The sequence below is a fragment of the Doryrhamphus excisus genome, chromosome 20 (genome assembly GCF_030265055.1).
Source record: "Doryrhamphus excisus isolate RoL2022-K1 chromosome 20, RoL_Dexc_1.0, whole genome shotgun sequence".
In the NCBI taxonomy this organism is placed as follows: Eukaryota; Metazoa; Chordata; class Actinopteri; order Syngnathiformes; family Syngnathidae; genus Doryrhamphus; species Doryrhamphus excisus.
In genome coordinates this window covers 1,465,964-1,479,680 of record NC_080485.1, presented here as the reverse complement: position 1 = coordinate 1,479,680, position 13,717 = coordinate 1,465,964, and the positions used below count along the sequence as shown (strand labels likewise).

At 44.4% G+C, this 13,717-nt stretch overlaps 1 protein-coding gene across 1 annotated transcript; it reads right to left on the bottom strand.

Moving 5' to 3' along the window:
- Positions 1-520: 520 nt before the first annotated feature.
- On the bottom strand, positions 521-12,548 carry ppp1r21 (protein phosphatase 1, regulatory subunit 21). Its single transcript, XM_058059027.1, has 22 exons — positions 11,977-12,548; positions 10,281-10,349; positions 9,924-10,070; positions 9,119-9,220; positions 8,881-9,045; positions 8,738-8,796; positions 8,559-8,653; positions 8,415-8,467; positions 8,173-8,322; positions 7,987-8,088; positions 7,826-7,914; positions 7,620-7,756; positions 7,452-7,544; positions 7,113-7,240; positions 6,546-6,695; positions 5,094-5,186; positions 4,544-4,795; positions 4,364-4,399; positions 4,148-4,264; positions 3,276-3,374; positions 3,031-3,159; positions 521-1,910 (listed from the first exon to the last, which is right to left on the bottom strand). The coding sequence occupies exons 1-22, from the start codon at positions 12,034-12,036 to the stop codon at positions 1,881-1,883; spliced, it is 2,355 nt and encodes a 784-aa protein (XP_057915010.1). The 5' UTR covers positions 12,037-12,548; the 3' UTR covers positions 521-1,880.
- Positions 12,549-13,717: the final 1,169 nt, after the last annotated feature.

Here is a 13,717-nt window from a genome sequence, read left to right as displayed (position 1 = left end):
TATTATTATTATTATTATTATTATGGCGGGGCTTCACATTGCTGCAGCTCTTATGCCAACAAGGATGAAGGTAACAACAGGAGAATAACTCACTTGGAAGTGACCCTGTTTATAAACATTAGAAGTTACCCCCCCCCCCAGAAGGTCAGTCATGGAACTCTGATGTGGTGTTTGTGTCAAAAGGCCTTCAATGAGACGCAGTTAGATTGAAGATGCCCTGAGCTTTATGGGTCAGTAAGAAACCATACCACCAGTTGAATAGCCTCATTATGTGTTACAGGTTTGAAGTGATTATTATATAATACAAATACAGTACTATGTGTGCGCACACTCATTTATTTGCTCTAAATGCTATATTTATTAGCTGGAACTGGTAATACCCAGTGGACTTTAAAAGCACCATGAACTGCATTTTTTTCTTCTTGCCAAAGAAAGTGACGCCATTCAATTTCCCAGTGGTCAGGGTGGGACAGTTTTCATGTCAATATTTTCGACCCAAAGAAAGCGTGGACACCATGAGATCTTTCTAAACACAAGTAGAGCTTTATTTGGATTCTCACACAAAAGGTTACACTGTGAAGCTACAAGTACTGCATCATGTACACACAACTGGCAAGTCCTGGTGGGCACAGGAAGACTGGCTTCTTCTTCACTTACCTCATCATGTCACCACAAGCCAAGAGCTGAACGCTAAACTGCACGCTGCATGAACCAGCTTGTCTATGCACCAGTTCAAAGTCCGGGGAATGACGCATCCCATTATACAAACTTTATGGGACACACCCCCAAAAAACCTAAGCAGACGTTTTGTGAGAAACATTTATATGCTCATATATATACGTATATATATATGTTTGAGTTTACGATTAAAACATACAATGATTATTTTAAATGTATGCTGCTTTTATTCAAAACCATCTTTGCGGATTTGCCTTTACTTTGGTCCGAAAAGGAAATGCTGCTGCAAAGTAAGATCACACGTGTACAGGTCCGCTTAACAAGCCCCCACTTGTCCATTATGGACTTATTCTTCCTTATTCTTCCATGTAAACACAGTAAATCAGTTGGTGCTTTCATATGGAGATCCAGACGACTGAAATGTCTTCAGAATGAGAGACGGATTCAAGCCTTTCCATGTGAGTTGACTGTTGGAAGCCCTTCTGAAGACCATGCAGATGTTGGAAGGGAAATGCATAACGTCTGAAACAATCACTCCTTTAACGTGACGTATTCAACCTGGGGATGTTCCTCCTTGTTTCCTGTGTGAACGGCGCCAAGCTGCAAATGTTCCGTCTTTGGAGGTAGTATCAGAGGTGTAACAAGGATGGGATGGGAGCTGTGTGAAAGGGAAGCGTGAGGAAACAAGTTGTGTTGTGTTGCTTCCAGACGAGTATTGTATCGCTGTGTGAGTGCATCCACATCCACAGCCACGACCCACTAGGTTGTCTTGAGTCAGAGGCCCAGGCGAATAAATGTTGGCTCTATTGTAACGCCTCTAATGCCACAATTTGATGTCATCTCTGTGTGAAAGAGATATGTGTATGTTAAACCAGCGGCCTGACATTGTGTGTCTGGAAAAACAAATCTTCCTCACACACACACAAAAACAGGAAAACCCCAAAGCTGAGTGATGAACAAGAAGACAAGATGTGTAGACTTCCTGCGGTTCATCTTCCATGTCAAACAGCTTCTGGGACAAGTTAAGTGATGGAAGGCAAAGGCCTTTTCAGTCAGCAGGTTTGTATAGCCACCATTTAGAAGATTCTGAGGATGTGGTCGTGGTCCGGGTTGGGACGGGCAGGGGCAAGGGCGGGGGTGAGTCTCCACAGTGTCTTCAAGGTGCCATCTCTCAAACGGAGCCAAAGTATATGAGGGCACTTCTAGCGACCTTTGTTCTTTTTGGCATTTCCCTACAGAAAAACAAAGCCAACAACTTAGTTTTCACCCAACGTTTGATTGCTTCCACGAGGGATGAGCATAATAACTGGGGATGCTTCAACCAGGGTTTGATGCCGCCGCTACCGATAAATACCATTAAATGTGACTTGTAGTACTCTTTATGACACTGATGTGACTTGTATTTCTACAGAGTATAGGCTCAGAATATTCAGGGACATTCTCCCATTGCAGACCCAAGTTCGATTCCACCCTCGGCCATCTCCATATGGAGCTTGCATGTTCTCCCCGTGCATGCGTGGGTTTTCTCCAGCTTCCTCCCACATTCCAAAAACATGCTAGGATATAATTAGCGAACCCAAATTGTCCATAGGTATGAATGTGAGTGTGAATGGTTGTTTGTCTATATGTGCCCTGGGATTGGCTGGCCACCAGTCGCCCCAAGACAGCTGGGATAGGCTCCAGCACCCCCGCGACCCTCGTGAGGAAAAGCAGTAGAAAAATGAACGAATAAATGAATGAATTCTCCTATTGTGTTGAAGTTTAGGTTAGGTTATTTCCCCTGGTTAGTTAAATGTCCAGCTGTACACACATCAAATGATCATTTTAGTTTTGCATATGAAACAACACAAACACAAACAGGTGATGCATTGCTTCAAGTTGCATGAGAACGGAGACAAAGCGAAAGCTACCGTCCAGATTTCCAACATTACTCATCATTCCTTTTGGAATTATAAAACATGCTGAGTCTAGTGCTGACCTTCCTGAAAACCACCAGCTTCCAGTCACACACATGCTCTGTCTTGTCATCTGGCAGGCAGCGCTCAAAGCAGGCAGCAACAAGCACCTGCAAAAGCCGACCTCTTCAAACTCTGCAGCCTCGGACCTAAGGTCTTCTTCACATGGGGCCTGCAGGCGCCTTTCCCATCAGTCAGAGTAGCAAGCACCATGCCACCTCTAGGTGTACCCTCTAGGTCCAGCCAGTATCTGATCCAATCTTTAAGACGTCACGGCTCAAATGCTCAAGTTAACACTCCCGAGAGACAATTATGGTTAAAGTATTATCGTTAGAGCTTTTGGACTTCATTCTTAGTTAAAGTTCCTCAGTAATAAAGCAGAATATAAGCACCGTACCTTGCTGACCAGTTTGAGCGTATCGATCTCCTCTCTCTGTTTACTCAGCGTCTCGTTCATGCTACACAAGTGGTCGCTCATCGTGCTCAGTTGGTTTTCATAGCTTCTCTTGGTTGTGCTCAGTTCATCCTGTGTGGGAAACGGCAAACTTTCACTTGAGGGGAGCCTTGGGTCCTGTTTGCGGGACTACAGTTGGAGGAGGCTGATAAGGGGGCTGACAATGACATCGATGACAAGGTAAGAACCTGCAGGTGTGTGATGTTCTGACTGGCTTGCTTGATGTCTGCGACTAGAGTCTCCCGTGATTTCTCTGCAATGGCCAATCTCTTGGCCAAGGCGCGACACTGGAAAGACAGAGATGATGAATTGTTAAACAATTGCCTATGTGAGTGCCCCCCCCTTTTTAGTTTTTAATAATGATCTACTTTGGAAGGCCCTTGGCAGTCAGGTGCCCTTGGAATTGTCCTACACTTTTCCCCTTATACAGCGGCCCATAAATAAATACCATTTATTCACGTTATCGGTATTACACAATCTCATGGATGATTGCTATTGGAATCGGCCAATCAGAGCATGCCTACTAATGAGCAATGTTTAAAGCACAAGAGATGAGAACCACACACTAATACGTTCTATGTGTCCTACATTTTCTTTTCTATGGCGCTTATCCTCACGAGGGTCGTGGGGATGCTGGAGCCTATCCCAGCTGTCTTGGGGCGAGAGGCAGGGTCCACCCTGGACTGGTGGCCAGCCAATCCCAGGGCACATATAGACAAACAACCATTCACACTCACATTCATACCTATGGACAATTTGGAGTGGCTAATTAACCTAGCATGTTTTTGGAATGTGGGAGGAAACCGGAGTACCCGGAGAAAACCCACGCATGCACGGGGAGAACATGCAAACTCCACACAGATGGCCAAGCGGAGATTGGAGCTCCTACATTTTTTACTAAACAAAAATCAGTGAATGCTGACCCATGAAAGTGCAGGGTCCACTAAAAGAATAAGAGTGTTTGTGCTGGTGTTGTTACTGCATCAATGCCATGAGGATATTTTGAGAAGGTTGCTTCATAAAGAAGCTAATTAGGTCAACTTTCACGTGTGGGACTCACCTCGGAGTGGAAATGCACCGCTTTGCTGTCCGACACCTGGAGCTGTGTGGTGAGCTCTCCCACTCTGGCCATGTAGTGAGTCTTGATCAGCTGCTCCCTGGACTCCTCGTCTGCCACCTGCAAAACACACCCGACGCCCCTCAACTTGACACTGGCTTTCTCCATGGACAACATGCTGTTTTGACCCGCTTTTGATAAAAATGCATGGTCACTCACATGCTCAGCAGAGGGTACCGTACATAACATGCCAACCTGGAGAGAAGTGACAAACACGGCTGTTGAGTCGTCTGCACCAATAAATGCTACGTATACACAGTACACCGTGTACTCTCTATTGCAGTAATCTTCTATTAGAGGAACTTTCATCCACAAGCTGCAATAAAGCAGTGACTATACCAGGCTGGTGCACATGGTCTCCTTCCCGACTGCTTTCAGATCCGCCTCCACTTCCTCATGGTTCTGTGTGACTGTGCTGACCGCAACCTTCTGCAAGTTGGGACTTCCTTCCAGAGCTGCGGCGAGCTGCGTTTCCAAGTCTGCAATACGCTGGTTCTCCTTTTCCAGTCGCACCTTCCCCAGCTGGGCTTCCAGGAGCCAGTGTTCTTTTTCCTGCTCCAGACGAGAAATCTTCTCCAGACTCTGCTGCACCTGCAGGTCGCCAGCAGGAAGAAAGTAAGGACAGTCAAATTGAGGTCAAATTAGACACAATTAAACAGGATTCAACTAAATCAACCCAAAAAGTTGCATCTGGCTCCCCTGAGCTATTTTTGCAGTACCGTCCAAAAGTGCAATCATCTTGAATTTTTTCCACCGCTAAGTGATTTATAGTAGCACACAAAATGAGACATGCTTTCATAGGTGCCTTTGGCTATATGAATCAGAAAGTAGCATATTATCAATCTAACGTCATCTGACAGTGATGACGACAGTGGAATGAGCATCATACCTGTTGAGTGAGACCTTCTCTACTCTCAGTGGAGCTGGTGAGTATACGCCGGTTGGACAAAGCTTCTCTATATGGAACAGATGGTGGCCTGGCCTAAAGAGGAACAAGACAAATTATTATTCAACAAAAAAATGGCAACAATGAACAAAAATTGAATAGAACTTATAGTAAGTATTCCAATTTAGGCCAGTGTTCCATGGTTTTGGCTACATCCAACTGGCCGTGGCACACCGCCACAGCAGAATAAAAGCCGCCACCCCTTAAAAATGTTTAACTAAATAGCTTTTAGACTCAATTTAACTACTCTCAGCAACGTTGCCATCAAATTAACAGTTTTGCAATGTTCTCAGCCCGTGTTATGCTGATTGTTCAAAAAAGATATAGGTTATAAATAAATAGTTACAAACATTTTTTATCATAAAAAAACAAGGCTGCATGGTGTCCGAGTGGTTAGCGCCCACGCCACACATCTTGGAGACCCAAGTTCACGTCCACCCTCGGGCATCTCAGTGTGCAGTTTGCATGTTCTCCCCGTGCATGCGTGGGTTTTCTCCGGGTACTCCGGTTTCCTCCCACATTCCAAAAACATGCTAGGTTAATTAGCCACTCCAAATTGTCCATAGGTATGAATGTGAGTGTGAATGGTTGTTTGTCTATATGTGCCCTGGGATTGGCTGGCCACCAGTCCAGGGTGGACCCCGCCTCTCTTCAGCTGGGATAGGCTCCAGCAAATCCACGACACTCGTGAGGATAAGCGGTAAAAAAATGAATGAATGAATAATAAAAACAAAAACTTGCTGACGCAGCAGCAGTGGTACGCCCTCCCATGCAGCCCACCACCACAGCTTCAAAAAAAACAAAAAAAATCAACAAGACTCCTGTAACTGGGTACATGATCTACAAAAGCAAATAAACGCCATGTTTGTAATTAGGCCTGGATCAAAAAATGACCATTATCAATGTAAACAGTAGCTGCATTTCAAGTATGGTGAGAGGTCCCCATCCAGCTGTGCTGTTCAGCTGAGAACCTCATGCATGTTATACTTTACATTAAACTCATCAGTGGTATTAATGCTGTTTGTTCCTAACTGGTGTAACACTGCTTTTCTTCAACTGTGTAATAAACGACCAGTTGGACAAAGAGGGCCACATTTTACTTTCCACTCTCTCATGCACTCCAAATCATTGTTAAAGTCTGTTGTTGTTATAAATCACAAGTTTTCACATTTTACCAGCCTCTTCCAAGTGCCAGTTAAACCTTCTTGCAGTGAAGGTACATAAACGTAAATAGTTAGCCCTTTCATGCAAGTAAAACACTGCAATAGTAAGCTAACACAAACTACAACCACAAAAAAAGTACTGTTCAATTTCTACCATGGTAAAGGATAATTGATACAGCATCTTATGTTGATCTGTCCAATCAACTTTTCACCAGCAGATGTAAACACCTACCTTTCTAAGAGCGTTAATGTAAGCAGCTGCTTTCTTCTTATTTTCAAGCATACTTTCAGCTTGCAAGGGGTTAAGTGCTGCTGTGCTTCCTTTGGGACTATAGCCCGATGACGTGAAGAAGTCCAAGTTGTTGCTGAAGAACATGGCGAGCTGCATAAAAACCACAAAAATTAAACCTCATGACATAAAATCAGTAGCTCAGTAGCTTCTTCAGCTGGAAAGCAAGAGTGCTGGCTTAAGTAAATGTCTGCGTTGTTGAGACCATCTACCGTTCTAAGATGCTCAATCTCAAACGGTCCCTTTCACACTTCCTGTGCCAGCATGTATTCAAGCCACCACACTGGGCTTCCTATCAAACAAGTCTTGATGTAAGAAGATCAATCATTTATCATCGAGTTTGGCTGGGAGGCAGCTGTAAAAACTGTGATTTGGATGGCTTTGAACATTCAAGCGCTGCCCACCTGAGTCCTGCCAATCAGCAACTCAGCATGATGGGACTGGAAAGAGTCATTTATGTAACTGGAGGTTTGCATGAATATGACCCTGACTGCCCCCTTCTGGCCATACCTTGCCGGTGCAGCTGGTCAGTGATCCCAGAGAGCCCAGCAGACATTCGCTGGTGGTGAAGAGTTTCTGTGTAGCAGTAGGGAGCTCCTGCTCAAGGCTGGCCTTCTGGCTGTAGTGCTTTGACATCTCTAGACACACAAACGCACGCACAGGAGTAAAAACAGCAGAGATGTATTCCTGTTAAAAAAAGGTATAACTATGAAAAAAGGAAAAGGCTGTGTGGTCTGAAGAGTCCAGCCTGAACCAGTTCCACATCCAGGTAAAAACTATCCAGTCGAGTGCCTTTTAGTCATGTGACTAAAAGGGTGAAAACGGGGAAAAAGAGGTCAGGCTGCTCACCTTTAACAGCATCATGAAGACTGTGCAAGCAGGCGGCCAGTTGTGTGAAGACAGCAGAGGTGCTGCTTTGTGGCAGGGCATCCTGACGAACACCTGACACACCGAGAGCCACAATGAGAAACAGTAGGATTGTTCCACGGCAGCCTGGAATAATTAATGGCAACCTACTGGGTAATGTCAAAAGGTTCATGTATCTTTGCAGTTTCCCAAAGACTGCGGTGACTCTCTTCATATCATTCTGAAGCTCCTGGTTCTTTACTTGAAGGGCAGCAGTGCAAAGAGGTGTCTGGCACTCCTCCTCTAGGCTAAACAGAAAAAGACAGTATAAACAACAGACACACGTTTGTCTTTATCACACACACCACACAGCTGACCTTCTGAGTTGATAAGGAAGTAGTTTTTGTAGAAAATGGCTATACGAGGAGAAATGGTCAGCAAAGTACTTCAGCTTGTCCACAGTCTCCTGCAAAGAGAAACATGGTGAGACATCTTGAAGGACAGGCGTGCACAATGGCTTCCACCTAGAAGCGCTTACCAGCATTGTGACCGTGTCTTCAGTGATGCTTTGGTGTAACTGCAAAAAACTCTCCTCTAGGGGGCGCACATACACCGCATTCTCATGCAGATACTGAGAGAACTGGAAGGAGACCACCAGGTGTCCACCATCGTTAGCGGACACATAAGAAATGGAATATCTGCTCTGTGGAATAACTTTTCTAACCTTCTGGTTGAGCGGAGAGATGGGCTCAATGGAAGAGTCCAGCGGATAGATGTGGACCCTCTGCTCCGTGTATGAATGGAAGTTCAGCAGGCCGGCCACCAGGTCCTGAATGAAACTTAAGGCCTGGCCCGCTACATCCCGGGCTTTTAGCTGAATGTCACAAAAAGAAAAAAGTTTGTGGCTAGTATGTAAAATAAATGCACTAAATTGGGGTCATGAATGCAAATCTAAGAGCCGCCCACCTGATGCCGTCGATTGTGCGGTGGCACATTTAGACTGTTGTAGTCACTCAATTCTAAAGCATCGGACAAACAAGGAAAATCACTGGGCTGACAAATGTTCCTCAGCAGGTCTTCAATTGGACATGATTTGCACTTGTGACTCACTGGTGTCATTAAAGGGCACTTTCTCTTGGATGACGCTGCTGCTTTGTTTCAACTGCCGCTTGAGTTCTGACTGGCATCGCCTCAACTGGTGCTGACTGCAATAAAAAGCACAACAGATCCACTTCACAACCAAGCAGGACTCGGACGTCAATCTGTGATGGAACTAAATGGAAACACACCACTCCTCTGTCCTCGATCTGCTCTCTTTCCCTTCCATCTCTAGAGTGTGAGCTTTAACCTAGAAGAGGAGGAATGCACACAAATAGATCAGGTAAACTTACACGGCACGGTGACTCATCCTCATCCTCATCCTCATCCTCACCTCCAATCTGGCCTTGTCACTCTGCAGCCGCTCCATCGTTTCCGTATACTTGGCGGTGAGTCTATCCACGACAGCCTGGTGCTGCTGCGAGTCTCTTTCCAGTTCCTCCAGACGCGCCCTCATCTCCGCCTCCTGTCTCCTGTGCTGCTCATCTGCCTCGTAAAACTATGGGAGCAAACATGCACCGATTCCTCTTAATGCCCTGAACGGTTCATAAGGATATGCCCTCAGTCTGTACTTGGATGTGAAGCCTCTCGTTTTCTTCAATCTTTTTCTGCAGGTCCTCATCAAAAACACTCTGTGTTCGAACGCCGTGGTGTGAGGGAGAATCCCCTTTATTCTAAAGGAAGACAAGAGCGTATCATCATTCCCATCAATATCCAAGCGGACCTGTACAATCCTTGGATGCCTGCTGAGATAAGCATTCCCACTATTGATACTGTGCATTTATTATTCTTTCACCTGTTTAAACAGCAGATTAGCTTTGTACAGGTGTACTGCGGTATACAGTACTACTGGTATACAATATCACCGTTTATTGGTTCCAGACCCGAGCGTGACGACTGAATTTCTGCTAAGTAGAATTCCTTATTCATACATAGAATATTTTCATAGTTACAGCACACATTATTAGAGGGTTACAGTCACTAGAGTAGCTTGGGGGGGGGGGGAGGGGGGTATATGCCTGTTTTGAGATACAGTACAATTTAAACCTGCAATAAAAGCTTGCTGTTCTGGAGATCAGTCTGGTGCTTGTGTCTCTCACCCAACATTGCAGTAACATTATAGACCAGTGTGGAATATTTCATATAATCATGTCTATATATGCCTTGTGTTGGTTCATTGCCATTTTTATACTTATAAATGCTTCTAAATGCACAAAAAACAGGTAACATTTTCTTAAAATATTTCTGTAGTACAGTGAAGCCACAGAATAGGAAGCGCCAAGCGCTGAGGGATTATTGTATACTTATATATAGTATACATATAGTGTATACAGGAGATAAAGAATGTAAATGATTCCCACTACACTCGATGATCACCTTCCCCTTTTTGCCCTTGGCTTCACTGACGGCCAACTCCTCTTGAAGCAGCTCCACCCTTTTAGCCAGCTGCTGGTTCCGGAAGCTGAGACTATCCATCTCCTGCTCCTGCTTCCTCAGGCTCTGATCCCTCTGCTTTAGCTGCTCCTGAACATGAAGAAACGATTGGTAAAGACAATGACAATCATGCTGCACGCAAAGCTGAGGTACTGTGTGTATTGGCAGACAATCACTGACAGCTGTACTGCAGTTACTGCAATACAGTAACCATGTGTGACACTGCAACCAGTTGTTCTATGACTGTGGTAGATGGCAGAAAATGACCATCACATTTCTGTTGTGTAAATGTCACTTTACTTTGAGGGAAGCTGAGTTGGCCTGCTCATCAACAACTGCTTTCTTCAGCACCTGGTTCTGCGCACGCAGCTGTAAATATACCAACAAAAATGATGGGGATTAAACTGTTGTACACGTTTGTAACCATACGAGGAGTAGGCACAACAATAAAGCTAGAGAGTAGCATATTCCTGTATGAGTGACAACTACATCGTCAGCACTTCCTGACTAAGATATGGCGGTTTACTGACTGGGAGGTCAGAGTCAAACAGGAAACAGCCCGCCCTGGCTATGCAGTCACATGACATGGAAATAAACAGCATGTAGAGCTCATGACAAAACACGCACCATTTACAATTAGTAGACTGAAAACTAATACACGATCAAGTAAACTCTCAATAATCTCAATAAACGAACACGTTCCACTGTGTTCGTTTGAGAATCAATTCTAGAGCGTAAAGATCTGGAATTGGAGGTACTAATATTTCAATATTGATCTGCACATCACTAGTGCAGTGAGACACGGAAAAGCCTTCCTGTTGACTGTAAGACAAGTAAGATATGCATAACAGTGAATGCATGTGCTTAACGTGTGGTAAAAAATTGTCCATAGGTATGAATGTGAGTGTGAATGGTTGTTTGTCTATATGTGCCCTGTGATTGGCTGGCCACCAGTCCAGGGTGGACCCCGCCTCTCATCCGAAGACAGCTGGGATAGACTCCAGCACGCCCGCGACCCTCGTGAGGATAAGCGCTATAGAAAATGAATGAATGAATGATTTGTAATGTTTTGCGTCTCCAGGAGGCAAAACAGCTCTTTTGGTGGTGAAAATTGCTGACCCCTGATCCAGCCTAAAAACTAAGTCCTAATTAGGCACATACGCATGTATCCTTCTGTCTACTGAGATCCAATGGAAGAGTGCAATCAAAAAAGACAGTGATTGTCAGTTTTGATTGACGCTCACATACATTTCAATCAAGGGTTTTCCAAGTGTGTCCGCTGCAAGAAAAAGAAAAGAACGCAGTTGCAGCCTCCAATCATTTGTGGAGTTTTCAGTTCACTCCAGACTTTGTTTACTCTCTTATTGTAGGTATTAAAAATCATTTATCCATCCATCTTTTTCCACAGTTCGGGTTGTGGGGAAAGAAAATTTGAGGGTTTTTTTCTTTATGATTCCAAAGCTGCTGCACATCCTTCGAGGTCTTCTAGTTTCTCTCACCTCAAATCACAGTTCCAAATAATTGCAATTATTAAAAAAAAGTATGACACACCCCTGCAAATAGATAAAACAGTCTCGGACTTACTTCCAATCGCAGATAATTAGTTAATTCAATGTTTGTATAGTGTCCTTAAAACAGCCTTCACATTAGCATCATATGAATGAAGGTAGGTTTTACACCAGATGTCTTATAAACATTAGCATCATATGAATGAAGGTAGGTTTTACACCAGATGTCTTATAAACATTAGCATCATATGAATGAAGGTAGGTTTTACACCAGATGTCTTATAAACATTAGCATCATATGAATGAAGGTAGGTTTTACACCAGATGTCTTATAAACATTAGCATCATATGAATGAAGGTAGGTTTTACACCAGATGTCTTATAAACAATCTATTCTCACTGACTAGACGTTACATGGCGAGTTTATTCTCTGGAAACGTGGAAAAGAGTGATGATGATATTGAACGACGTGGACAAAGTTGCTTTACCTTGGAGTACTCCTGTGCCAACCTGCCGTATTTGGTCTGAAGGTCCGTGACGTTAGCCATTGTCGCCGTCAATCTTACCTTCTTCTTGGCTACGAGGTTTATTCTCTTCTTTATTCCACTTAGCCTGACCGACACCACGGGTGGAACACCGGCTAGCTCGGGTTAGCAAGCCCGCTTATTAAAACCTTTTCCAGAGCGGCTTCTCGTTGCGCTGTGAGATGGAATTAGCGTGGCGAACATTGCTAAAGATGTATAGTCTCGGTTTCCGGGTAAAACAAAGCCTGGTGGTCACTCGATTTACGTAATGTCGCAAGGGCGGATGTTATTTGGACTAAGCAGCAGAGTGTCGGACTTAACATCATCAGCGAAGACGGCACGGGATGCTAACTAGTTAGCAAAGTGGCTAAAGGCATCCAGGAGCCCAAGAGGATGAAAAGCCATGGCGGGCTTAGCGAACACAGACGTGACCAGGAATACACGTAGCTGCTGTTAAACTGTTATGAAGCCTGACAATTCATGCATCACCTACAATATTTTCATTTTATTATTCTTCGTCTGTGAGGTCAGAGTTGAAGATAATTGCTGATGTCATTCTTCAAGGGCGCCCCCTAGCGGTTGGAGGCATAGTGAAGGAAAATAGATCCATCCATCTGCCTGTTTTCTACGCCGCTTATCCTCCCAAGCCCATCCCAGCTGTTTTGGGTCTATGGTTTTTAAGTTTTGACCAGCTGATGAACAACCTTTTTCATTTTAACGGTTGTTGCTCACTCAAAGATGAATAATATTTTTGCTTTTTTGCATAGGTGACAAAGAATATTATTAGGGTCATTCGAAACACGAGTTCACGTTTTTGCTATTCTTTTTCTTTTTTCAATCAGTTTTTTGTTTTCTTGCTTAATTGTATTTAGTTTTACTGTGCCCCCCTTAAAAAGCCCACATCATAGTGACAGGTAGAAGACCAGATGGAGGGTTTTCAGGAAGGTGCCTATTTCAGGTCTTTCTAAGGAATTGCATCCGTGTGATACTCCCATGCAGGAACATCCTGGAGATGTTGGTGCCAAGACCTAGATGCCCACAAGGAAAGGATCCAAAGATTGTTTTGGAAATAAGGATGATAATATCATTAAAACAACATCTCCCACCTCTGTCTATCTTTTAATTATGTGAGCTAATTGGTCACATGGTCACTGCTTGCAATTAGTGTCATGTTATTGATGAACTTTTCAGGGAAGGATTTCAATGTGAAAGGTCATGGTGTTGTACACTGTCAGTCTTATAATTACAGTGCATGACCTCATTTGGCTGCTAATGCAGCCATCACTGCTTCAATCCTTGACCATTCATTTCTCCTAATCCATAACACGGTAATCTCCCCGTACAGTGGCCTCATATTTCCATATTTATGTTACACGAGATGCTTCATAGGTATTTCCACAAATATCCTGTAGCGACATCCTCTGCCACTCTTACATGAGCAAAACTCTCACACACAGCCAGTAGCTCCAGCATTGTCTGGTTGCCTGGCAACTGTCGGCGTGGCGTGGTTGCTAGGGCCGTGTGGGAGGGGGGGGGAGGTGATGCTGCTCTGATTTCCAGCTGAATCGAGTCAGTCAGTAGGGAGAAGCCCCCACCTCCTCCTCCACTTCCAGTCCACACACACAGGACTCTATTGAACAATAGCGCGGCGCCAATGAGGCCTGAGGCTGGTCACACAAGCCCTTGTTCAGGGTCACAACGCCAT